The sequence below is a fragment of the Porcisia hertigi genome, chromosome 23 (assembly GCF_017918235.1).
Source record: "Porcisia hertigi strain C119 chromosome 23, whole genome shotgun sequence".
NCBI lineage: Eukaryota > Euglenozoa > Kinetoplastea > Trypanosomatida > Trypanosomatidae > Porcisia > Porcisia hertigi.
In genome coordinates this window covers 788,162-812,516 of record NC_090582.1, presented here as the reverse complement: position 1 = coordinate 812,516, position 24,355 = coordinate 788,162, and the positions used below count along the sequence as shown (strand labels likewise).

The window sequence follows — 24,355 nt, the reverse complement described above, 5'->3', positions numbered from 1 at the left end:
CGACACGGCAGCCGCGAAAGGCAGAGAAAAGATCAATTGATTTGCAAACGGCTACCCTCCGTCGGAGGGGTGTGGGGGTGTGGGGGGTGTGGGAGGGGGAAGGGGAAGAAGAAGAAGGGGCGAGCGATACGACGCACATAATCACTGAGTGAGTATGCAGTGGCGGTCTCCCCCTCCTCACAGAGGTTGTGAACTCGTAGGGGATATCGCATGCGTTGCAGCGCCACCACCCACAGAGCCATGCATGCCGTCTCTTCTGCATCGCAGGGGAGGCACAGCAGCCCATCACGAGCACGCAGTGCAGAAGAGGGAGTTGGTGGAGAAAGCAACCAGACGCAGTCTCTGCTAAAGGTGGCACGGTCTTTCCCATCACCACGCGTTCATGACGTCACACACCCAACACACACACACACACACCACACACACACACACACATACAAACATATACATGTGTATATACATATAAACATACATATATACATCGAAAGAGGAGGGGATGACAATAGGGAGAAAGCGAAGCTCGTCTCTTACGCCTTCGTGATGCAATGATGCTCCCCGAACCGTGTCTAGTACTCAAGCTGTGTGAAAAGCGCTGTACCGCGCAGCACCCAGTGACCCTCCGACTCTTGCGTGTCGCGGGGGAGGTTCACCGTAAGGATAAAGTTGGTCGAGTGCCCTGTCGTGGAGAGCACACCGCGGCGATCAGTCGTCTTGTAGCACGGGCAGTGATAGACGGGGCGCTGAACGACATCCTCCGGCAACGCGGGCGTCAGCTGCAACACGGGAAAAGAAACGTACAGCTCCTTCGGCTTGCTCTCCGTGAGGACACCGTCGTCGTGCGACCAGCCAGCCCCTTCGAGAAAGAGACCGTGCACGTAGCAGCCGTCCTGCGGGGCCTGGGTGAAGCTCTCCACCGGTGCTGGCATGACGGTGAACCGCCATACAAGCTTATCAATCTCGATCTTCTTCTTACGAGCGTAATTCTGCGTGACACCGGTGAGAAAGGATTGCGTGAAGAAGAAGCCGCTCAACCAGAACAGAGGCGGTGGCCCTTCCTCGTACCACGTGCGCAGGAACTGCAGGCGTGCAATAAAATCATTCACGTACGCGCCGAATGGCTTCAGCGACGGGTAAGAGCGGCGCCTCCACACCTCCGGCACTTTGCCGTCATACATGTTCAAGAACACCTGCTCAAGCTCGCTGCTCATCACCACCTTGCCGCTGATGGCGTCTTGCACATCCGCCAACGAGGCGCGCACGACAGCGAGGAGACGGTTGTAACGAATCGCCTCCTGGAGCAGCACTGTGTTCATGGACTGGGCGTAGTCAATTGGATAGCGAGACTGGATGGCCTCGATATCAAAAAGCTGCGGCAAGCGGTGCAGCACCTCCGCGGCCAGCGCCTTCACCGTGGTCTTGGGATCCGCCTTGTTCCCGCTGCCGCCGCCAGTGTCCAGGGCCGCGTCGCGCGGCTGCGTGCTAAGGGTGGAGTCGAGCAAGAAGCGAGCGTCACGCTCGTCCTTTGTGATGTCGGCGTTCTCGTGCAGACCAAAAACGGTGGGGGGCTGCTGTGCCGGCAGGGACTGGATGTAGGCGAGGTATGTGCTGTACTCCCCGAACTGCGGCGCAAAGTACTCGAGCGCATCGTTGCAGAAGACGTAGTCATCCTCCAGGATGGACGGAGAGAGATACACCTCGAGGGTGGCCAGCAGGCAACGCCGGTCCCAGTCGTCCGTCACACGTCCGCCGTAGTTGCACTCGCCAATGAGATACAGAAGCGCGTCATACGGCACGAGCTGGTTCTCGTTCAGCAACATCTGCAGTTGACGCACGCTGATGCGGCGGTCCGTGTCGTTGAACTCGTAAGGGCGGTTCCAGCCGAGCGGGCCGTACTGCCGCCGCTCCTGCACCACAGCGTGGAAAAAGCATAATCCGAAAAGCAGCTTGTGCCACACCCTCGGTGTGCGGGCTGCCTCGAAGAACTCGGTGTCCGCCACGGGGTCGGAGAGGTAGGACTGCATGAGGTTGCTCTTCAGACCCTTCGGGGGCTCTTGCACAAGCTTGACGCCGTTCTGCAGAATCGCGACTGGGAACACCTCGCTGGGCAGAGATGTCAGCCAGAGTCGGTAATCGCGGTGAAGATGATCCCTCGCGGCCACGTCACTGTAGTCCTCGATCATCCGCGACAGTCGCGGCATAAAGTCGGCGTAGAGGTGGCAGTTCTGCAAGAGCACCCAGTGGCCATTCTTCGTCCCCGCCTCGATGAGAGCCTCCGCGGGGACATCCTGGCCCTGGCCAAGGGACAGCTTGAAGAGCCTGTTCTGCAACATGCCTCGCAACTCGGCGACGCGGTCGAGCTCGGCGTTGGGGTCGGCGCCAGGAGAAAGCACGAGAATGATGGGAACAGACGGGTCGTAGGCAATCTCGTCCACGACCGTCTCCAGCGCGTAGAGCGGCGGCTCCACAAAAAACTCGCCCAACGTCTCGCGTACGTAAGCACGGATGGCAGGAATGACCTTATCCATGCGCAGGCAACGCACCAGCACCATCTTCTCGATGCTCGACATGCTCTCCAGCGACCCCGGCAGCTGCAGCTCGAGTGGGTTCGACGACTCGTAATAGTCCATGAAGAACATCTCGTGCCCCTTCACATCCTCGATAAGGTGACCAAAGCCGGGCAGCTGGGTGCTCGCCCGCTGCAGAAGCCGCCAACACGGCTCGGGCAACCACGTGAAGGGGTTCGCGACGGCAGCAGCGCGCTCGTCCTCCTCTGAGCCGCCGGTCAGGAGCCAGCGCAGCAGCGAAGCGTCCACGGAGAATATCTTCAACGACATAATGAAGGAAAAGAGAAGCTGGTCGCGCGCGAAGAGGGCGCGACAGACGCGCTGGTACAAGCTGCGCTTGAAAGCAGTGTTGATTGCATCGGTGCGCTCCTCCACCTCAGTGGACTTAGCGCTGCTCGCCAGAACCTCTTGGAAGATGGCCATGTACGACTGGAGCGAGTTCTGGTACATGGGGTCGATGTTCGCCAGCTCCGTGACACAAAAAAACAGGATGGAGCCGAGGTAGGCAACTGGCACGAAGAGGTTGCGCGTGCGGTCGCTGATGCGCTCCATCGCGTCGATCTCCTCCTGCCGTTTGGCGATGCGGTCGCTTTGCTCCTTCGAGCTGTCCAACTCCTCGATCGCCGCTTCGCTTTCGAGGATGTTGCCCTCAGTGGAAAGGATGGCGAGGATGCGGTCCTCTGTCGCTTTGAGACCGGCCTGGTTAGCCGCGGCCTCCAGGGTCAGCGCCTGCTTCTTCTCCTCCACCTCGCGCCGCTCAGACATCATCACGCGCTGCAGCAACTGATCCTGGAGCCCCTGCTCGGTGATTCGGAAGTTGATGAGGGTTACTTTGGTGCTCACCTCGGGTAAGTAATGCGGCCGCGGCAGCTTCGTTGTCATGTAGAAGCGAAACCCGTCATTCCACTCCACTGCCTCGCCGAGGTGCATGACCCACATGGCCCCCTCCTTCGTGATCCGCTTCAGCAGCAGGTTCTCTAGCATCGGATCCAGCGTCTCCTCGATGTTTTCCAGCAGCACCGGGCGACCTTCGGCGACGGCCTGCCGAATTCTGCGTAAGTAATCCTTTTCAAAGGGACGCACAACGATGAGGTCGTTATCGCGCTCACGGCTTCGGATCCAGCGATTGGCCTGCTGCTGCGGGTCTACAAGCAGCGGCCACCGGCTGGAGTTGCTCATGATGACGGCATTGTCGATGGAGAAGGGGTCGGAGGGGAGCTGCTGCAGCTTCCACTCCTGAATGTGGATCGGGTTGCCGCAGAACTTCTCGAAGGTGTAGTCAGCGGACACGCGTAGCTGCTGCGCCTCGCACATGCCGCGCCATTTACCGATCATCTGTAGGCGGTAGTTGTGCAGGAAGGCCCCCATGTACGCAACAATGCCAGCGCTCACGACAACGTTGCCGACAACGTATAAGAGCTCCTCCTCATAGCGCTGAGCGTCCTGGGCGAAGCGAGCCTTCTCGCCACCGAGACCCTCAATCAGCTTCTTCGCACGCGTCAACTTCGTGTCGGTGTCGCGCACGCGGTTCTCGAGCTCCTGTTTTGCCCGGTTCACACCCTCCAGGTGATCCGTGAGTTCTTGCAGCTTCTCTGTGATGATGCGTAGCTCCTCCTTCTTGGCGTGGAGTCCGACCATCGCCTCGTCGTACTCGGCCTGTGCTGCCGCCGCCTGCGCCAGTAACGGCTTGATCACCTTGTTCTGCTTGTAGTACTCCACCACCGCTTTGATATACGTCGCGACGCCGACGAGTGCCACGCTGGTCTTACGGATGTTCTCCATCTTGAACATGTCATCGGCCATTTTCTTTTTCACCTCTTCGATTTGCGCGTCGGGCGCGTTGTCCACGATGTCGGGGTATGCGTTGAGAAGTGTATTCTTGAACTCACCCGTCAACAAAGTCACCTTTGCATGCTCCCAGTACGGGACATTCGTCTTGCCGGTGAGCGCGTCGCGGACGGGCTTTGGCCTGTAGGCACCGCCGAGCAACGTGCACAGCACCTCAATCACATACTTAACACCCTTTGGTGGCGTCTTGAGCGCCTTCACCTCCTGAAGTGCCTTCGGATCGAGGTCCAGCACGGCCCGCTGTGCCTGCTCCACCAGTGGTTGCGCTTCATCGACTTTCTCCTGCGAGGCATCCTTGATCTTCTTTGCCGCCGAGGCCTGCGCGTTCGCCGCCGCCTCGTCCACCGCCACAATGGCCTTCTGCTCTTCTGCCACTTTACTCTCCGACTCCACACGACGAATAAGCTCATTCGTCTCGGCCTGCTTCGTCGCCAGCTCTGGCTTCAACAAGGCCAACTCCTGCTGCATCACCTCGACCTGGTCTTCCGTCTTCTTCAGTTGACGCAGCCCATTCACGTAGCGGTCCCGCTGCGCTGTCAGGTCGTGCCGCTTGCTCGCTAGCATCCGCCCAAAGGTGGATAGGAGGTCGAGGTAGGATGTGGGAGTGACGTAGGTCTGATGCCGCGCCTCCGTGCGGTACGTCACACCAAGCTCCCGCACCTGCTGCTGGTACTGCACAAATATCTCCCGAATGGACTGCCGCTCCTCCTCCGTGAGGTCGACTTCCGCGAGGAAGCGCGCGGCGACGGAGCGCAGGCCGTCCTCGGGCCAGTCGCGGAACCAGTCGATCGTCGTACAGTTCACGAGAGAAGGAAACTTGCGCAGCCGCTCACGCAACACCGAGCCGAGGGGCGAGAAGCACAACACCAAATGCAAGTGCTTGCGGCACCGCTCAATAAATAGCGCCTGCAGCGCCTCCGTCGTGTCAGGCCGCCCGAGAGCGCGGCCGACATCGCGCAGTGAGGCAATAGCGTTCTCATAAACCTCACGGTCTTGCTTGGTGTTCCACAGCCCCGGGATTTCGCCCGTGTTCAACAAGCTGCAGATGTCCTCGAGGAAAGACTCCGAGACGATCTGCGAGTCGGACAGCACAAACGCCGTCGAGTACGCCTTCTGCCCTGTCTGAAGGAGGAGCTGGCGGATATCGTCAAGGAAGTCGCTGTGGTCGTAGTCCTTCGAGGGCGTGGTTGTGCGGTAGTCGCACTCCTGGATGAAGGCGCCGAGCCGGGTGCAGCTGCGACGGCCGCTACCGCCGACGCCCAGCAGCAGCAAGTGACCGCCAGGCTGGCGCAGGACACGACTAATACGGGCGACGTGCTCCAGCACGTAGTTGAAAACCACCAGTTTTAGATCGCCGCTCCGGGAAGTGATATTGTAGAGGTCCTGCTTCCGCTCCAATGTCGACCGGGCGTAGTCAATGTCGACAATCTGCTCGTAGTGGCCGTCCTCGTTGGCGAGGGAAGAGAAGAGAAGGGGACTACCATCCTCCATTGTCGGACGTGCGGTCACCTTGAGGTGCTTCATGCATGTCCGACCTGCCTGCTCGTTGAACCAGTGCGTGTCGGCGTCGTCAATGAAGCGATCGGCGAAAGCGCGCGCCACCTCATGCATCCAGAGCTGAGCCAGGCACATCTCATCCTTGATGCGCGGGGCGTGGGTCATATCCATGCCCTGGAAGACCTTGCTCACATCGCGTAGGTTGAAAGTGTAGTGCGAACGCTCCGGCGAGGGTTTGAGGTTGTCGACGAGGGTCGTGTACAGCTCCACCGTGGCGGCCACCAGCGGTGCACTCATCCTGCGCAAACTAGTCGGGAAACCACGGGAGAGGATCCACTCCGATATGCGCCCAAACACGGTGGTCAGCGTCGCTTCGTTGAAGGAGGGCACGCTGAACACATTGAAGTGACGGCTGAAGCGCTGCGTGATCTCGTTACGACCCCCGCCCGCCGGCCCCATGGCGCACACCACGAGTGAGTCCACCAAGTGACGGAACTCAATGCCGTCCTTGCTGTGCTGGTACCAGCCGCCGTGGTCGAGGTACTGCCGGAGTAACTCGATGGGCGGCTGCGCGCCGTACTCCTCGAGCTGCGGCAGGTTCGCATCGTCAATGAAAATGACCATTTTTTTGTTGATGGGTGGACCGTAATACCCCTTTCGGCGCTTCTCGCAGTTACTGTCGATGAGGCGCTGCAGGTGACTGGCAGAAGTTTGCGCGGAGAACTGAATCGAGTTGACCGCATAGGCATCCCTCGGCAGACCGCGCAGGAGCGCCTTCATCATGATGGTCTTGCCGGTGCCGGTGTCGCCAACGAGCAGCGCGGGGTGCATGTGACACAGCATGAGTTGCATCAGGAAAGAATACTTGGCCGTCTCCATCGTTGGTACAATGATGTCTTGGTACTCGCTCTCCGCTGGTATGGTCAACTCCGGCACCTTATCAGCCCAACTCGTCAGGCCCACCTCCGCACCGTCCTCAAAGCGAACCTCGAAAAACGAGGTCGTCGCGTCCGGGAGCGGCAGTGTAAAGTTGTGTCGGCTACCATCCCGCTCTGGCAGAGACGCGAGGAGGTGGTGTAGAGCGGCACTGAACACCTCACGGTCTCGGTGAGCCAGGCACCCACCGACGGACCATACTAGCGAAAAAAGAAACCAGCCCTCCACCCGCATTATCATGTTGCGCGCGTGTGCCCGATCGTCGCCGCCGGTCTGCGCCATCGCCGCCTCTTCCTCGAAGCCATTCATGAAAGACGAGAGCAGCTTGGTGCAGCTCGCCACGACTGTGCTCGAGCTCTGTGGCACTATGGAGCAGGTGCGCTTGCGCGCCACCTCGAGGATGTCAGCCATGATGGCATTGACCAGGGAGCGCAGCGTATCCACCAGCTGTGGCGTCTCTGTCATGAACGGTGGCAGCGTCTTAAAGAAGGACTCCAGCAGGCAGGACCAGCCCAGCGACTGTGGCTCGACGTACACCATACCACAGCGTGACACTGTGGCGGGCGACGCGTGGGCCAAGTCCTGAACCTCGAAAATCAAGTTCATCCGCTTCGGCATAGGAATGATGTCACCGTTCTGCAGACACAACTTCTTGTTGTCGTCGAGGACGGTGTTCATGTTTTCGATCCACACCGCGTCCACTGGGCCGTCCAGTACGAGCCACACGCGGTCCTCCGACGTGTCCTGTGCGAGCTGGCGGAAGCGGTTTGAAAGAATGCCGTCCGTCCACTCGCCCGAGAGCTCGACCTTGCCATACAGCTGCGACATGGTTACAGACTTTGGGTTGATGATGATCATGCGAGCGCGGTGCTCTGACTTATTTGTCTGCTCCATAATCCCCAGCGCGGTGGCCAGTGACTGCAGCCCCTTCGTCTTGCCTCCGTACGAGTAGCCCACCAGCATCATACCATGTCGGACGCATATCATCTCATATGTCTCGAAGATCTTCCTCTCGAAGTACGCGGTCAGCTGCAGGTTCTCCTGAGTGGTGACGGCGACGAGGGCGTTGTGCATGTTGACGTAGTCCGGTGGCGGCAACCTCACCTCAGGGAAGAGATCTTGCACGATGCCCTTGAACAACTCCACATCCTGCGACAGAAACTTGGGCAGATTGACGTCTTGGATGGAGCGTAGCATGAGCACCATCTCGTCTTCCATCGGGTACGCCCTCTTCAGCCGCCCTGCCGCGGTCAGTACCGCCTTCACCGCACGCATGCCATAGTCATAGTGGTCCTGTGAGGAAAGCTGCTCGGAGCACAGCCGGTACGTCGCGACAATTTTTTCGGAGAGCACCTTCCCGTGCAGGAAGCCGTACGAGTAGAGTTGAATCTCGCCAATCATTGCGTAGTTCGGCACCATCATCGCCACGGGCCGGAAGAGTGCCTTCAAGTTGTCTGGAAGCTCCGCGCGGCCGGCGTACCCGGGGTTCATTGTAATAAACACGGCACACCCACTGTCCAACCGAATCTGCGCCCCCTCAAAAATGAATTCGGGACGCCTCTGGATGATCGCCTCCTGGATCGTGGCGACCTGCTGTGCAATCACGGATAGCACTTGGATCTCGATACGGTTAAACTCATCGAAGCAGCCCCAGGCGCCGGCCTGCGTCAGCCCCTTGAACAGCTTCGCCATGTCCTTGGCTGAGATTTGGTCCGAGCAGTTATAAACGACGCAGTACTTGCCAAGCGCCTTGGCCAGATCTTTCGTTGTCTCTGTCTTGCCAGTACCGGCCGGCCCCTCTGGTGCGCCGCCGTAGTTCAGATGCAGTGCCCCAATCAGCGTGCGGTAGCATCGATCGGTCAGCGGCGTGATGACAAGTCGACCCGTGTTGCCAAGGTATTCGTAGCCGTAGACCAGTGAGGCGTTGATCTGCCGGACCACCAACTGTTGATTGTCCCCCTCGCCCTCCCAGTAGTACCGTAGCTGCGCCAGCCAGTCGAAGCTCGACGGCGACTCCACGCCCTTCTCGCCCAGCATGCGCAAAATGTCTTTGGCGTGCACCTCAATGACTACGAGGGCCTCGAGAGTACAGCGCTCGACGTTGCCGAGGCCGCTGTCACGCACGAGTAGAATCAAGTCGTCCAGCTGCCGCACACACTTCTCGTGGTAGGTCGTCAGCCCCACCGTACCCTCTGTGGTCATCGCCTGCGTCGCCTCCATTGTCCAAAAAAAAGAGCACACGGCGATGACAACCTGCCCCGGCCAGGTCTGGATGAACTGTGTCCGCTTGCGCTGCGCGTAGTCACCGATTGCCTGGCGCAGCTCATCACGGACGGTGGCCTTCATCACGTTCTCCACGGCCTGCAACCAAAGCTCCACCTGGTTGTGGTGATCGCTGGGGTTGACGGTGCGCACAAAACGTACCCGCTCGCCCTCCGCTGACACCATGCCGACAATGTCATGGTGGTCAGCGAAGGTCAAACTCTTGATGCCCTCAAAGCACTTACACAGATATGGCTGCACGAGGTACGGGTCGCGGCTGTCAGACAAGATCTGCAGCAACTCCTCATTGGAGATGAAGTAGAAGCGTGGGAACGACATCCGCTTCGTCTCGAGGAACTGCTGGAGTTTGCGTAGGATCTCCTCAAGATTGGTGTTGGCGCTGCTGAGGGTCTTGTAGAGGCTTTCGTCCTGACAACGAGTGATGACCTGCGGAGTGCCGCGAGTCCTGGTCATGACGGAGTGCCACGTCTCATCAATCTCCACAAACATTTTCTTCTCGGCTGGCAGACTACGCGAGATGTCGGCGGACACGAAGATCGGCTCCAGGTAGGACCACGTGCCTTGGCAGCGGAACCACTCATCCAATGTGGTCTGCGTGTTGTTCAGCTGGTCGTACCACTGGCTAACACGTGCCTGCAGCGCAGGCGTCTGCCTCACAGTGGGCTTGCCCAACATCGACTGCGTCTTGAGGATGTGCTCGTCCAAAGTAAGCTGCATAGCATCGTTCGCCTTGAGCTTGAACGTGTCCTGGTACGGCTCCATCTCGAAGACCAGCCGCTTCCACTCTGTCTCCATGTTCATGAGCTCCGACTCCAGCTCGTACGTCTTTTGTGCAACCGAAGCCACACTCTCAATCACAGGCAAGTGATCCATCATGCCCAGCTGCACAAACTCGGAGAACGTGCGCTGATCGTTGTTGTCGACGCCGCCGGGGCCGAACCCTTGCTGATCACGTGGGATGCCACACTGCTGATAAATGGCGCGCCAGTGGCCCGCCTGCAAGTGGCTGCGCAGAGCGTAGAGCAGCGGCACGAGCGGCTTGAACTGATCGATGTTCGCCCGCAGCTGCCGCGCCACCTCCATCGGCTCCGGCTCCCTGATCTTCTTGGACAACACCGCCACGCGTTTCGACCAGTCCGACACCTTCTGATCCACCTCTGCCGGTTGCAGCGTAGCGATCTTGGTGCTCATCCAGCGCTCTGACTCAGCGTTGAACTGGTAGACCACCTCCCACAGCGCCAAATACGGCTCAAAGCGCATGTGGATCTCCGTCAACTGCGGATATGACGTGACCGTCAGCCCAAACAACTCTTCGTGGCGCCCGTACAAGGCAACAGACGATTTGCTCGACTGAATCGCTGCCTCAATGGAGCGGGCACGCTCGAAGTACTCCTCCGCACGCGCGTCGTCGCCCAGGCGAGTGAAGTCCTCCACACTGGCAGCGAGCTGCATAATCGTGTATGCCTGCTGATCGCTGTTCTCGCGCAGCTGTTGAATAAAAACGGCGCGGTACTCCTTCGCGCGGAACTTTCGGTCCTCGACGTGCTGCGCCAGCCTCTTGGGCCACTCGTACGCCTCCCAATAGTGCACAAACTCGTCATGCGGCACGAGGTAGCCGTAGCGTAGCAGCAGCTCGTTACCCTCTGTGACGTGCTTGAAGATGACCTGGAGCTCCTCCTCACGCGCTGCAACCCCGGCGAGGGTGTCTCGCATCTTCTGCAGCTCCTCTGGCGTCGTTGGATCTACAGAAAGCTCAGCGTAGATGGTTTCGTATGCCCGTAGTACACCGGCGCACTCCTCGGCGAGCCGCGTGGCCACTGCCTCCAGCAGCGCCTGTTGCAGCTGCACTGCACTCGCGGTCAGTGACGCCTTCAGTTCGCGACAATCCACAGCATACAACTGGAAGGTGACGGTGTTCAGCGTGCGCTCCGTGAGACGGCGGCGGTCGCGGCTCAGTCGCTCTAACAGCAAATCTACTTCATCGAGGGCCTCCACATGCTTCAGTGTCGCCTGGATGGCGTCCTCCACATTCGCTGTGGCCACATATTCAAACTCCCTGTACATCTGAACGAGTTGGAGAGGCGCGTCCCGGTTGCCGCGCAGCACTGCCAACACACGTTCCTTCAAGTCCACCACCTCGGCCTCGTCGGCGGGGAGAGGAAGCAGATACGTCGGCTTCAACTCCAGCAATGGGAACAGCTGGTCACCCATGGCAGCTACTTGGTTGCTGTGCTCGAGACAGCGTTCAATCACACGCAGCACACCGAGCTCAATTTGGGACACCGGGGGGTCAAGCACAATGACTGATTCCCCTGTGCCACCCACATCGCCGCCAGGGTGCTGCTGCAGCGGCAGCTGTGACGACGATGGTGACGCCACAACGAGCCTTGTGTAAAAGAGCGGCTGAAGCCCGTTGACACGTTGAGCGAGCTGCACAACACGCTGCGTTAAGGGCTCACTCGGTGGTAGTGTGCCCAGGCACCAGAGAAGATGCTGCGGTGGTGCCACCACCTCCTCCTCCTCCTCCTCACTTTTTTGCGCCCCCGCGGAGGTTATGGTGGTGCCACCGGGCTTCTTTGAAGCACCCCGCTGCTCGGCGGAGGTGCCCTCCTTTCCCGCGGCTTGGCGCGCCTCGAGCTGAGCGATGCGTTCCTCCCAGTACACCCGCTCCGCCGCGTCCTCTGGCAGCACCGTCAACAACGCCGCCGCCGCGTCTTCGGGGTCGGCGGAGACGACGTACTTCTCCAGATATGCGGTGTACGACTCTAGCGACGTCATCGCGAGCCCGCGCAGCTGCGTACGCATCATGCAGTTGACCAACGACACAAAGCGGCGCATCCGACTAGCCTCGAATCGCTCCATGTTGTCCTCGTAGAAGTTGAAGTGTGCGTCGAGGTTGTTCTGGACCGTCGCCTGCACCGTCGACGTCCACTCCCCTTTGAGCCGCTCGCCCACCGCGATACCGTGGTCCTCTTGCACGGTAGCGAAGAAGGGCAGCCGCAGCGGCAGCGCCGAAGGCTCGAAGCAAGATATGCACAAAGGCTTCGAGGTGTAGGAAAGCCATAGCGTGTGCAGAGAATACAGTGTTTCCTGGATGAGCGCGTGCACCTGGAAGCAGTTCTCCGCTAGGTACGCTTGAGCAGCGAGGAAGTTCGGGGACGGCGTATCGAGGGTGCTGCGTAGGTTGCGCAGCGAGGGCATGGCCGCGACGTCAGGGCGCGGCAAGTCCACGATCCTCAGTCGCTTCCGCTCCGCAGCACTGCGCATCACGTACGTGTGGACCGCCAGCTTCATGGCTCGGTAGTAAGTTGCCTCCGCCTCTGCGGACCGCTGCTGGATTATGTGTAGCTGGTCCACAGGAAAGCGCATCGCCACATTGCGCAGCACCCGCTCCATCTGCGCCTCCTCCATCGGCGTAACGCATGCGTCAGGAATCGAGTCAATGTAAAGCGCCTCACGCATTGCAGCCTCCGTATCGCTTCGGTAGTCGTCGGCACGCCGCACTCGCGCCTCCCACCGCGCCACGTCCTCAGCGTCGAAGCGAATGTTCAGCCGACGAGTCCATCGGCCTGTGCCATCAGACCAGCGCACGTAGAAGAGCTGCTTGGCCTCGTTGTACTCCATCACGCGGCACGGCCGCCAAACCGTCGCACCACCTCCCGCACCGGTGGTCCTGAAGAAGCGCGACGTGGCTGGCGTACCGTCCTCACCGTCACCGCCCACAGTCAACCACTCCGCAGGTGTGTGAGTGTCTTCGATGACGGCATCGAAGTCAGCGAGCTCGAAGTACGTCCTCTCTCCGGCCGCGATGGAAGAAGTGGTGAAATGCGTAATCGCCGTCGCAGCAGCAGCAGCAGAAACATCAGCGCCCGCAGCAAGAGAGACCGGTCGCACCTCCGCCTCTGCGTATGCCGTGCGCACTGTGGCGAGGGGGTGGTAAAGCAGACCGACTCTCTCGTGCATCACACAGTCGTGTGTGGCCAACACGAGGTTGGCCGCCGATGGGGGGTGTGGCGAGACGTCGGGCTGCTGTGTGACACGAGACGAGGGGATAGAGCTGGGCGGTACGGTGGTGTGCAGACCGAGCATCTGCTGAATAGTAGGTGGCACATGCACTGTCTTTGGCGGGAGAGCGGGGTCGGTGCGGCGCAGCGGAGCCCCTGGCGGCGGCACCGGCACAGCAGTTTGGCGAGGCGAACGCTTGGCATTGGCCATGGCGCGGTTGTCGCTGACAAAGGGCTGCGCGTATCGCTCTTGGGCAAGGTGCTCTATTGACTGAGCCTCCATCTTCCGTAGGCGCTGAGCAGTCAAGGCGCCACGGTGCTCATTCAACTGCACACTGACGACAGTGCTCTCTTCTTCCTTCGTCGTCTCTTCCGCGGTGGGGGACTTCAGCACCGACGACACGGTCGCCCGCGTCGTCCCCTGAAAAGGGGGCAGGGAGACGCTCATCAACGCAAGTGGTAGGGGGAGGGGGAAGGGGGATGGGGAGACCAAAACGCAGATCAAGAGATGGTAAGATCTATGTACAAGGGACGGCTGGAGGAGGAGGAGGAGGAGGGAGGAGGGGGAGGAGGGGGAGGAGGGGGAGGAGGGGGAGGAGGGGGAGGAGGGGGAGGAGGGGGAGGAGGGGGAGGAGGGGGAGGAGGGGGTATTGGTCTCCACTTCCTTCAATGTGGTCGTGTCGGTGCACTACACACACCCTCGTTTCCTTCTCTATTAGGTTATTCTACTTACAGGTGTGTGTGTGTGTGTGTGTGCGTGAAGCAGCATCGATAGATGTGAAGACCGTGAAGGGGGAGGGGGAGAGGGAGAAGGTAGTGTTAGGGGGGTTGACGCGACGTCGACGACATCGTGCGTCTGACATGACACCTTTTCTGTGCACGCGCACGACACTTTGACACACCAATGCGCGTTTTTGTTTTTGCACATGTACACAAAAAAAAAAGAGAGAGCACATACCTTCCCTCCCCCCTCCCCCAAAGCCGGAGAGCGAGAGCGATACAAAGGGAAAAAGGGGGGGCATTGAGGATGCTGTACACGTGCAAGTGCATTTATGGCAGGCACAGGTACCATCGCATTGCATCGCCCACCCACCCACCCACTCACCCCTTCCCTCCCCCGTCACTGCTGGTATGGGGCGAAGGAAAGGAAGGGATGAAGTAATAGAAATATGCGCAACACTCACTATCGATGTTTTTTTTTGGTGTGTGTGTTATTCCTGTACGCAGGGGATGACGAGTGGAGAGAGAAGAAGAAAAAAGTGAAGTCGGGCGGGGGAAGGGGGGGGACACATGAGCACAGCCAGCGTCACACAATTAACAAAAAAAAGAAATAGAGAAATCCACGCGTTACGGACCTCTTCTCCCCTCCTTTGTCGATTCAGACTGCCAATCGCCATCATCATCATCATCATCATCATCCACCACCACCACCACCACCACCACCACTCATCCCCTTGCACCTACTCGAGACGGCGTCCCTTCTTATGCGGGCGGCAATCTCTGTCAAATGCGCTAGCAGCTTCCTCGTTGGGGTCGGACTCACGCGGACGCTTCCCGTGGAGTTTGGCCATCTTTCGCCGAGCGCCGTTCGACTTGAGTATGCGGAGCTGCTTGCGCAACTCCCGCGTCTCCTCGCGCGCCGTCGCCTTCATCTCTGCCGTCACCACCACGGGCGGCTTCTTCAGCCTGCGTCGCTGCGCCTTTGACATGACCACCTTCGGTGCCTCCACCTCCTCTACGGTGGATGTTGCCGTAGGGGTGGTGGAGGAGGAGGCAGGCGTGTGCTGCATCGCCAACGACTCATCAACGTTGGTGCGGTGGAGAGGCGCCTCCGCCGGTCGCTTCAAACCGAAGTGCTTTGCCGGCATCAAAGCTCGGGAGGGGGAGGGGGAGGGGGAGGGAGGGAGGGAGGGGAGGGGGAGGGGGAGGGAGGGAGGGAGGGGAGGGAGGGGAGGGAGGGGAATACCGATCCGTTCGCGGATGACTCGCAGAACACGCCGCAACAGAGCACACACACAAAAACAAAAAGTGTACGTCGAGAAGTTGAGTTGTGTACAGGGGGGGGGGCTAATCACACGAGTTGGTGGAGAAGCGAGATGTGCACACAGAGAAAGAGAGAGAGACAATGAGAGGGGGGAGGCGTGGATGGAGACGGAGGTGGATTCGGTGCAACGCAGTTCGATACAGGCGGCAGGTGCAAAGAGCGAAGCCGAACCGTGAAAAAGTGACGATGTCCGGGCGTCGTTGCCCTTTCCCCGTTGCTACGCGTGCGCCGTGTCTTTGGTGACTCAGCTGCCATGCCAGCTATAGGAATGAGGAGAGCAGGGGCGAGGGGCAGGGCTGGTGGCTTGAAGGAGGGAGGCGGGGTAGGGGGAATGACAAATCGCAAAAGTTGTGTTGTGCTGCCGTCACGCTGAGACAAAGGCCCAAAAAAAAAAAGACACACGCAGCGGGTGGTAGCGATGTTTACATCTGTGTGTGTGTGTTGGTGGGTGGAGGGGGGCGCACACTTTAGCGAGGCAAGTCGTGCACACCCGCCAAACCCGATGGCACCGGGTCACCGCACTGCCAAAGCAGCACGAAGCTCTCGTCTTCCAGTCGCCACGTCCGCGTCACCCGCACGGACGACGTCGCTGCGGAGGGAGCACATTGAATGTGCCGCTCCTCTGGGTGGCTGCGGCTTGTTTCTGCTTGGCTGAAGCAGTCACCGTCCGTGCCCCTTTCGGTGCCCTCCTCGAAGCGTGTGCTGTCCACGTCGCAGGAAACCGATGTCAAGCCTAGGCCACCCTTGGGATCCCCGTCGAGCAGTTCCCGCATGCACCGCACCAGTGAAGCCAGGAAGCGCTCCGCAACGCCAGGGGAGCCGTTGATCTCTAGCAGCCGCACCTCAAAGTCCTCCGTGAGGATGACGTCGTACCCGAAGAGTTGAAAGCACTGGTATGCCTCCGTCTGGGGAACCGATATCTCCGGCATGATCGCGAGGAGCGTGCGCACGATGAGCTCCTGAATGGCGGGCAGCACACGAGTCTCCAGAACATCAGGTGGCTTGCCAATGGAGGTGAGGTAGTGCTGCAGCTGCGGGAGCCACATCTCATTCCCCTCCTCGTACTCGCCAAAGTGATCTGCGCTCTCTTGCAGGCAGTGATTTGTGAGGTGGGCGTACGTGTTGGTGATGTCCGACAAAGCGAAGGGAACACTCGCGGTGCGGCAACTGGCCTGCGTATAGGCGTAGATACTGTAGGGACTCATCAACAGCACCCACACACGAATATCGAACTTGCGGCCGTGACTAAGTAGCAGCGGGCGATCGATGTAGCGCTGCACCACGTACATGGTTCTGCCAAACTCGGGCAGCTGCTCCAGCCACTCGGGCACGGCGTTGGCGCGGAGAAGCATGATGCCCCGGCCCTTCGCCCCGACACTTGGCTTCACGATCCACACGGCATCATGGTCGTCTGCTAGCGTGAGTGCCTCCAGCAGCGCCCGACGCTCATCCACCTTCTTGAGCTGATCCCCGCCGATCGCATACGACTCTGGCAGCCACGTGGCCCAGTGTAGATCCACCTCTTTCATTAGCAGCACCATTGCTGCCTTGAGCGTCAGCCGATGCGACCCCTCAAAGTAGTTGACCCACCGTGTTCCACTGAACCGTGACGACAATGCCATGCGCTCGCCACGAAGAAGGATGTAGGGAATGTGGAAACGATCGCCCAGAATAACGTCTACAGTCGCGATTGCCGACTGCGACCTGCGCTGCCAGCCCTCCGCCTGCAGCTGGCGCGCCATCTCCTCATAGACAGAAAAGGTCGAGGAGCCCAAAAAGTAAGACCCAGAGGCCATCAGGCAGGCGGCAACGGCCCCCGCCGCAGTGGAAGGTACAGCCGTGTCGGTCATGAAGGGATGCTCTCCTGCATCGCGCAACTACCGTATTAGAAAAGCACGGAACAAATAAAGTGTTTTGTTTTTGTTTTTTGCAATGTACACGGTATGCATGGAAAATGTGTGCGCACACGCCTGTGCAGGTGCGAAAAAAAAAAGGAGGAGGGCGAGGGCGAGGGCGAGGGGAAAGAGAAGGGGGAGTAAACGAAGGGAAACAAAGCCAAGAAAAACGAGGGTATGTGTCGACTTCGATGCACACGCAACTCCGCCCGCACATTGGCCCCACCCCCCACCCCACCCCACCCCACTCCCGGGGAGGAGGGGAGGGCCGCGTAATCGTCAAATCAGAACTCGCGTGTGTGAAGACGTACCGCAGTTTTGTGGAAGGGGTGATATGGAAAAAAAAAAACATTGGGGGAAAGAAAAGGGCGGAGGAGGGGGAGGAGGGGGGGGGGGCCTCCACTGCAGCCAAGGCATATTGTTCTCTCACACCCACCCACTCCCTCTTCCTTGTACCGGCGTAGGAGTGCGGACCTTTCTGCCTGCCTACTGGACCCCCCTCCCCTCCCCCTCCCCCGCTCCTTCTCACCCTATCGTGTGCGTTTGTGCCAACCGAGGCTATCTTTTTCTTTCCCCCTTTTTTATGACTCTTGTCGAGACACCCCTCTCCACGTTCCTTTCTTGTTGTTTTTTTTTTTTAATGACACACACAACACACGTTTTCTTTTCTTGAGGGAAGAGGATGCAGCGTACGTACAAGTGCGCGCGCAGTGAACGTTACACACACCGACATTGCCGTACCACCCCTCGCTAGCAAACGCCAAGTTCAACGCGCAGGGGCAGAGAGTTGCACACACACAAGTTGGACTGGAAGAAGTGAAGAGACGAAGACCGCCTGGTCTCAGCCCCTCCACCCACCCCACCCCCAGCCTCCACTACTCTGCGCCGGCAGTGGCAGAGTACAGGAGAACGACGCCGCCAACAGAACCACACAGGACGTCAGTACCGCTCGTCGTCCAGCACACGTCGCACACAGCACCCCCCTTGAGACCTGCCGACGTAACGGCCTCCAGTGCAGTGGACGAGGCCGATAGGCGTGTGCAGTCGTACAGCGCTAGTACCTGGCCGCCAACAAGGAGAGAACGTCCGTCTGGTGCGTAGCGCACCGTGGCTGGGGCAGCGGCGGTGGTACTGGGAGACAGCACCGCGACCGGAGCTGACACCTGCCGAAGATCCCACACGTACGCCGAACCATCTGTGAGGCCAGCCGCCAGCGACACACAGTCGGCACTAAAGCTGGCGCTGCAGATATGCGTGCGCGGAGCAGTGCCTCTCAAATTGGATATGACGGTGTCCGGTCGCATTTCGCGTGCGTCCCAGAGCTGCAGCTCCGTCGGCTGGAAAGACACTGCCGCTAGGGAAGCGTAGGGATGTAACTCCACACACGTGAGCGCCTGCAACGCCGCCTCGCGCGTTAGCGGTGCTGTCGTCACAACGTGCGCACCACTCTCCAGGTCAGAGAGAGTGAGGACACCGTCTGCGGCTCCGCAGAGCACGTAGGCCCCGCCCACCGTCCGCCGGCTCATTGCAGCCACACCCCCGTTTGCGTATCGCAGCGTGTGCACAACCGTTAGCGCATCGCCCTTCGTCGACCAAACGCGTACCGTCTGATCCTCCGCAGCGGAAAGCAGGAGGTCGCCCGGAAGAGTCGCCAGCGTGTGAACTGCGGCAGTGTGGCTCACCCCACGCGCCTCCTCATTGAGGCCGTCACGGCTGTACCGCACAATCGCGTGATCGCCCGTGACGGCGCTCACAAAAAAAGCCCCGCCACAGTCGTCCGCCGACGCCGCAACGTGCACGGCTGCGGGCGCGGCGGACGCGGACACCAGTGACGATGTGGCCACCCATTGCGCCTCCTCCGTCAGCTTCGACGGCACAGCCGACAGCGATCCCGCCGCCGCCAGCGCCTTCCGCTGCTTGCGTGCCTGGCGCTCTGACGCCTCCACAGCGTCCATGCGCTGCAGCACTGCTGCCGGGACCACCACCGCAGAAACACCCTCGTTCGCCTCATCGGCACCCGCGGTCGAGCCCCCGCGGAGAGAGTCGATTTCTTTGCTGAGCCGCGCAATTACACGGCAAGCGGCGTCGTACTGCTGCAGCGCGTGTGCCAGCTCCAACTGCAGTTGCGTCACCTGTTGGCGGAGGCTGAACTGCTCCAGCGCCACCCCCTCCCATTCCACCTGAAGGCGCTCCAGAAGCGTAGGGACGGAAGCAGCCCCGAGACTGCCGCTGGCCGCCATAGCCACATCCGGTAGAGCGCCCTGGGCAGCTACAAGGTCCTCCTTGCGCAACGGCTCCCCCGTCACAGGGCAGCGACCACACTCATCGATGTGCTTCTCGATAAGGCTGCGCTCGAAGACGAGACCCGACTTGACAGACACCACCGGATGTGTCGGTATCCTCTGAGAAATGTGGCAGCGCATCATTATTACACCTCTGCAGCGAGGGGAGAGAGGGGGAGGGAGGGGGAGGGAGGTGGGGGGTTATATGAGAGAGAGAGAGAGGTGCGTAGTCTAGTGTGTATGTGTGTATGTGTGTGAAAAGGGGGACGTGTGCCTGAGCGACAAGCTCAAAGGATAGCGGGACAGAGGGACAGACGATCCGGTTCAGGGGGGCCACATCAACCTTGAAGGCCAAAGGCACATACATGGCGAACCAGTAGATAGTGTGGGGTGCGAAAGAAAGAGATGAGGTGAGAGAAAAGTTGCGGGAGTGGAGTCGGGGGGGGGGGGCGGTGTGCGTGGGCGTAGCCGTCAGCGAAGTGGCATCTGCGAAGACATCTTCAGACCCGCATGGCCGCAAATGTCATGCCATTGTGGTTGAGGGTGGGGAGGGGGAGAGAAGAGGGAGGAAGAGGGACGAGGGAAGTCCTCATGGGAGGTGTGCTTGGCTTCCCACCGCTGCAACGACAGTGGCGGTTGGATTTACTCACCTTGAATCCTGTCCTCAGCCTCTTGCCTACTAGCTTCTTGGCCGGCGAGGTGGCAGGTGACGAAGACTGCGATGCAGCGCTTGTCTTCGCCACCGCTGGATGCCACGCGATTGATGCGTATTGTACTCACCATGCGGCGTGACTCCTCCTCCGCCTTCTCCACCTCGTGAAAAGACCTTGTCACATTGCGAGAGCCGCCCAGGGGCACGAAAAAAAAAGCGTGCTGCGTGAACCGTCGAGCATCATGTTCGGCTTCAACTCCTCCTGCGGCACCTTTGCCAACTCATCTGAGAAGACGCAGGCGGTCTTCGATGGGGTACTTGAACTTGTCTAACCGCTTCGTTGCCTCTGTGTCCGCAGGGGTTCAGCCTTAAGAATTTCCTCGGCCGCTGCGTGCATCATCCGCAGCTCGTCAATGAAGGGGGTACACATCCATATAGAGCGCTTGTCGACGAAGAGGTACTCGTGGATGTTCTGGATGTGCCGGCAGACCTTCCTCCGAGGGGCATGTGCAGCAATCCTGGATACACCCGACCGGGACTGTCGTGAGCAAGTGCCTTGGCAAAGTCGATAGTGTGCACACGTTGTGAGTCCGTCTGCGATTGGTGTGTCAGAACCGTAGAGAACTTGTCCGGGTGCCGCAAGAAACGCATGAACGGTGGTGTCCAGTCCAGCGGACCAAGTAGACTCTGCGTCCAACAGAACACTCGCACTGCCGCCTGCACCTTCTTCTTTGTGAGTTCGCCTAATGACTCGAAGGCTGCGCTCGAGGTGCACGTCGGGCTGCTTGTTTGGCAAGTCACTTGTGCTTCAGCAGCGCCACTACCGAGGGGCGCGCTGCTGGATCGGAGGTGAGGCAAGCAGTGATGAAGTCCTTTGCTGCTGGGGGGGAGGGGGGGGGGGGGGCCGACGCAGTGACGACGAGATTGAAAACTGAAAAACGTGCAAATTATACATCCACCGGACTGCACGTGTCAGCCTGCCAACCACGCGTGCCGCAGTGCTTCTTTGGCAGATGGTCTCTTCGAAGGGTTCGGAGTCAGGAGCAGTTGAATGAACGCCTTTGCAGTGAAACTCATCCGACCAGGTGGCACCTTGTTGAAGGGGAGGACGTTACACATCACCGCCTTGAAGACATCCTCGGGGGTGGCGCCGTCAAAGGGAAGAAGACCGGTGAGCATGACAAACACAACCACCCCAACCGACCACACGTCGCACTTTTCATTGTAGAGCGGACGCGCAGAGACGGCGAACGGGGTGCCGACGTGGCTGTGGCGCTGCTGAAGTGCAATGAGGGCCAACTCCGGTGCGCTGTATTGCGGCGAGCCGACCAACTCGTCGTTTGGGATTTGGCGCGTGGCGAAGCCAAAGTCGCCTATGGCCGCCACAGGAGACACCGCAGCGGATGCGACCTGGTCCGCTGCGCCACCGGGTGTGCCGCCCCTGCCGGTGGTGGGACGCAGAAAAATGTTTTCGGGCTTAATGTCGCGGTGCATGACACCGTCAGCGTGCAGGATGGAAAGACCAATGAGGATGTGTCGCGTTAGCGCACGAGCCTCGACCTCGGCCAGAGCACCGCGGGTGGTGAGCAAGTGGTAGAGGGAGCCGCCTTCCATGTACTCCATCACAATTGATATGCGCTCTGCCTCTGTATAGACATCAAAGGTGCGCACGAGCTGAGGTACTAATGGAAAGGACTTGGCCAGTGTACCCTCCTCCATCACCATGGCAACGCGGCGACTGTTCATTGTTGCAGTGTGGTACACCTTTGCCGCACGTTGGGCGCCGGTGGTGCGGTGTGTGCACCGGCACACCTCCACACGGCACCCCGCCACGAACGGGTGGCGCTCCATCTCGTAATCGACGTCGAAGGGCATGGTGGACGAACAGAAAGCCGGGGAGAAAAACAGCCGCAGTAGCAGAGACCTGATATTACAAAATAATAATAATATATATATATGTGTGTGTGTGTGTGTTTGGGGGAGGGGGAGGGGGAAAGGTGAACAGAGAAAAAAGGCGATGAGACCCGTCAACTCCGCAGCTGCAGTAATGTACAGCGGTGCGGAGCACAGAGGGGCGCGCGGGGCGGAGGGGGGGAGCTGGACGGCTCTGGCGTAGAGGAGGACACGATGAGGCATCGGGTGCCTCTGCATGGGGGTGAAAAAGTCGGCAAGGATTTGTGCGAGTGAGGAGAAAAAGATGTATGGGAGGAGGAAGAGAGCAGGCATACGAGTGGAGGAGGAAGAGTGAGGGGTTGAAGGAAGCGGGTTCAAGACCGTGGTGCACGGTCACACACACACACACCATCCGCTCGTCCCAGCCCATCACCGCTTCCACCGTTTGCACGACCGCCACAATTTTTCACCACCACCACACTTTTCAGGTTTCATCATGTCGAAGCAGGAAAAAAAAAAGAGCAATAATAAAAAACATACATGACAAAATCCGTTGCTGTTTCATTTACATGACAAGGGTTTGTGAGTGTGTATATGTATATGGGGAGAAGAAGGGAAACAACCGTCGTCGTCGTCGTCTCGCGTGTGTGTGTGTGTGTGTGTGGAGGGGGGGGGAGGGGAGGTGATCGTGTTTTCATCGCCCACATCATCGTACAGTGGCTGACCACACAAAGCGTCGATACCTGACGTCGCGATTGACTTCAGTGACCGCGATGCACCGCCCCCACCCCAACGACCGCAAAGCGGGGCACCTTCTTTTTTTTTCACGACCCGTCTAGACGTGACTCCCGAGCTCTCGACAACACTGTGGCAGTGGCAGTGGCAGTGGCAGCTTGCCGTGCCGCCACCTGCTCAATGTGCACGCGCACACGGGTCAGTAGCTCCCCTGCCATACACTGGAACGGGGAATGAGAGGCGAGCAAGTGCTGCAGAAACGCTTTAAGCTCTCTCAGCTCCTGCCGTACAGCGTCTAGGGAATGAAGACTACTCAGGCACTCCCTACGCACTCGTGCTGAGTTTTCAGTCAATCGTGCCTGCGCGGAGTGAATGTCCTTTATGAGGGAGGAGCTGCCCGTCCCCATATCCAGCACCTCCCGCAGCACCCGTACCTCCGCGGCAGGGGGCACATACGCAAAGTGCAAGGACGGCTGCGTGGCGCCGAGTCGGCCGGCTATCGTGGAGCACCAACGCCGCACCACGTCTTGGCTTGCTTCGCTGGGGACGGCAGCAGGAAACACGGGAAGATGCGCCACATCGCGTTGTCGTGGTGTTGGCATCATGACGCTACTTTTGCGCGAACAAACGAGTTCACTCACACCACCGCTGATGTCTTCCTTCAGAGACGACGACAGCATCTTGCGGCCCATTCCGCTATCCCTGAGGCTGTGCCCATCCGATTGGGGGGCATGTGCCTCCGCACGCACTGCGTGTAGCACCGCGAGCGCCTCCTCACAGGTATCCGTCATTGGCCAATGCTGCCTATTGTAGCCGTGCGTCTCCTGCCAGTGCGTGTGCTCTGCCAAGACCCGCTGCACATATAATATAGCCGTGTCGTACGCCTGCTCTTTACGGTCCCGCTCGCTTCGCAGCGCCCGCAGCTCCCTCTCTAAAAACTTAACTCTCTCCTTCATTGTTGCTTGCGTCTGGTCTATGGACACGATTAGTTCGCGGTATTGTGCACAGTGCTCCTGATACACCGCCGCCGTGGTGCGCCAGGCGCTCGCGACAGCCTCGATGGACTCGAGGGAGTGGTTGAGCTCGGTGAGGAGCGTGTGCACAGTGCGAACACCGAGCAACAACACAGATCCCTCAATGACGTTGCTGCATTGGTGAATGGAAGCCGAGCAGGCGTTCAGCTTCTGCACCGCGACGCCCATCCGCTGAGCGGCATCCTGCACAACAGTGTTTTCGTGGACCTGCAGCCTATGTTGGCGATCCGCGAGCACGTGAGGCAGCGCTTTCATGAGAGACGACGACGACGACGACGACAATGAGGAAAAGAAAGATGTGCCTCTTTTGTTTGAGTGAAATGGGTGCGTGTAGAAACGAATGAAATGTTTTTTTTTATAGCAGCCTGTGTTGTCTCATGCGATCTCCGACACGTTTGTGTGTGGGTGTGTGTACATAGTGACTCCCGCCATTAGCCAGAGACACACACACATAGATATGTGTATGGAAGGGGAAGGGGTGAGCGAGGGACAGCTTCTCATAAGCCTAACCAGCAGCACAGGGGGAGCAGAGATGCTAGGGGAGAATCGGAGGCTCCCCCTCCCCCCCCACCCCCCTCCTCGTTGTGGATGTATGATTTTAGTCACGTCATCTACCCCGCAACAGAAATTTAGTGTGCAGTGGTGGTAGTCTTCATCCCCACGACAGAGGGAGGAGGAGTGGGTTGAC

The 24,355-nt window shown here is 59.4% G+C and overlaps 6 protein-coding genes across 6 annotated transcripts; all 6 read right to left on the bottom strand.

Moving 5' to 3' along the window:
* Positions 1–566: 566 nt before the first annotated feature.
* Positions 567–13,580, bottom strand: JKF63_04969 (uncharacterized protein; the record flags this gene model as incomplete). Its single annotated transcript, XM_067900940.1, has 1 exon — positions 567–13,580. One exon carries the CDS (start codon positions 13,578–13,580, stop codon positions 567–569), a length of 13,014 nt encoding a protein of 4,337 aa, XP_067757140.1.
* Positions 13,581–14,592: 1,012 nt separating this feature from the next.
* JKF63_04968 (uncharacterized protein) lies at positions 14,593–15,000 on the bottom strand (the record flags this gene model as incomplete). The annotated part of the gene is made up of 1 exon (XM_067900939.1): positions 14,593–15,000. One exon carries the CDS (start codon positions 14,998–15,000, stop codon positions 14,593–14,595), a length of 408 nt encoding a protein of 135 aa, XP_067757139.1.
* A 643-nt stretch (positions 15,001–15,643) lies between these two features.
* On the bottom strand, positions 15,644–17,026 carry JKF63_04967 (uncharacterized protein; the record flags this gene model as incomplete). The annotated part of the gene is made up of 1 exon (XM_067900938.1): positions 15,644–17,026. The coding sequence occupies one exon, from the start codon at positions 17,024–17,026 to the stop codon at positions 15,644–15,646; it is 1,383 nt and encodes a 460-aa protein (XP_067757138.1).
* A 920-nt stretch (positions 17,027–17,946) lies between these two features.
* JKF63_04966 (uncharacterized protein) lies at positions 17,947–19,497 on the bottom strand (the record flags this gene model as incomplete). The annotated part of the gene is made up of 1 exon (XM_067900937.1): positions 17,947–19,497. The coding sequence occupies one exon, from the start codon at positions 19,495–19,497 to the stop codon at positions 17,947–17,949; it is 1,551 nt and encodes a 516-aa protein (XP_067757137.1).
* A 1,480-nt stretch (positions 19,498–20,977) lies between these two features.
* Positions 20,978–21,880, bottom strand: JKF63_04965 (uncharacterized protein; the record flags this gene model as incomplete). The annotated part of the gene is made up of 1 exon (XM_067900936.1): positions 20,978–21,880. The coding sequence occupies one exon, from the start codon at positions 21,878–21,880 to the stop codon at positions 20,978–20,980; it is 903 nt and encodes a 300-aa protein (XP_067757136.1).
* An 842-nt stretch (positions 21,881–22,722) lies between these two features.
* JKF63_04964 (uncharacterized protein) lies at positions 22,723–23,922 on the bottom strand (the record flags this gene model as incomplete). Its single annotated transcript, XM_067900935.1, has 1 exon — positions 22,723–23,922. The coding sequence occupies one exon, from the start codon at positions 23,920–23,922 to the stop codon at positions 22,723–22,725; it is 1,200 nt and encodes a 399-aa protein (XP_067757135.1).
* Between the last annotated feature and the right edge of the window lie 433 nt (positions 23,923–24,355).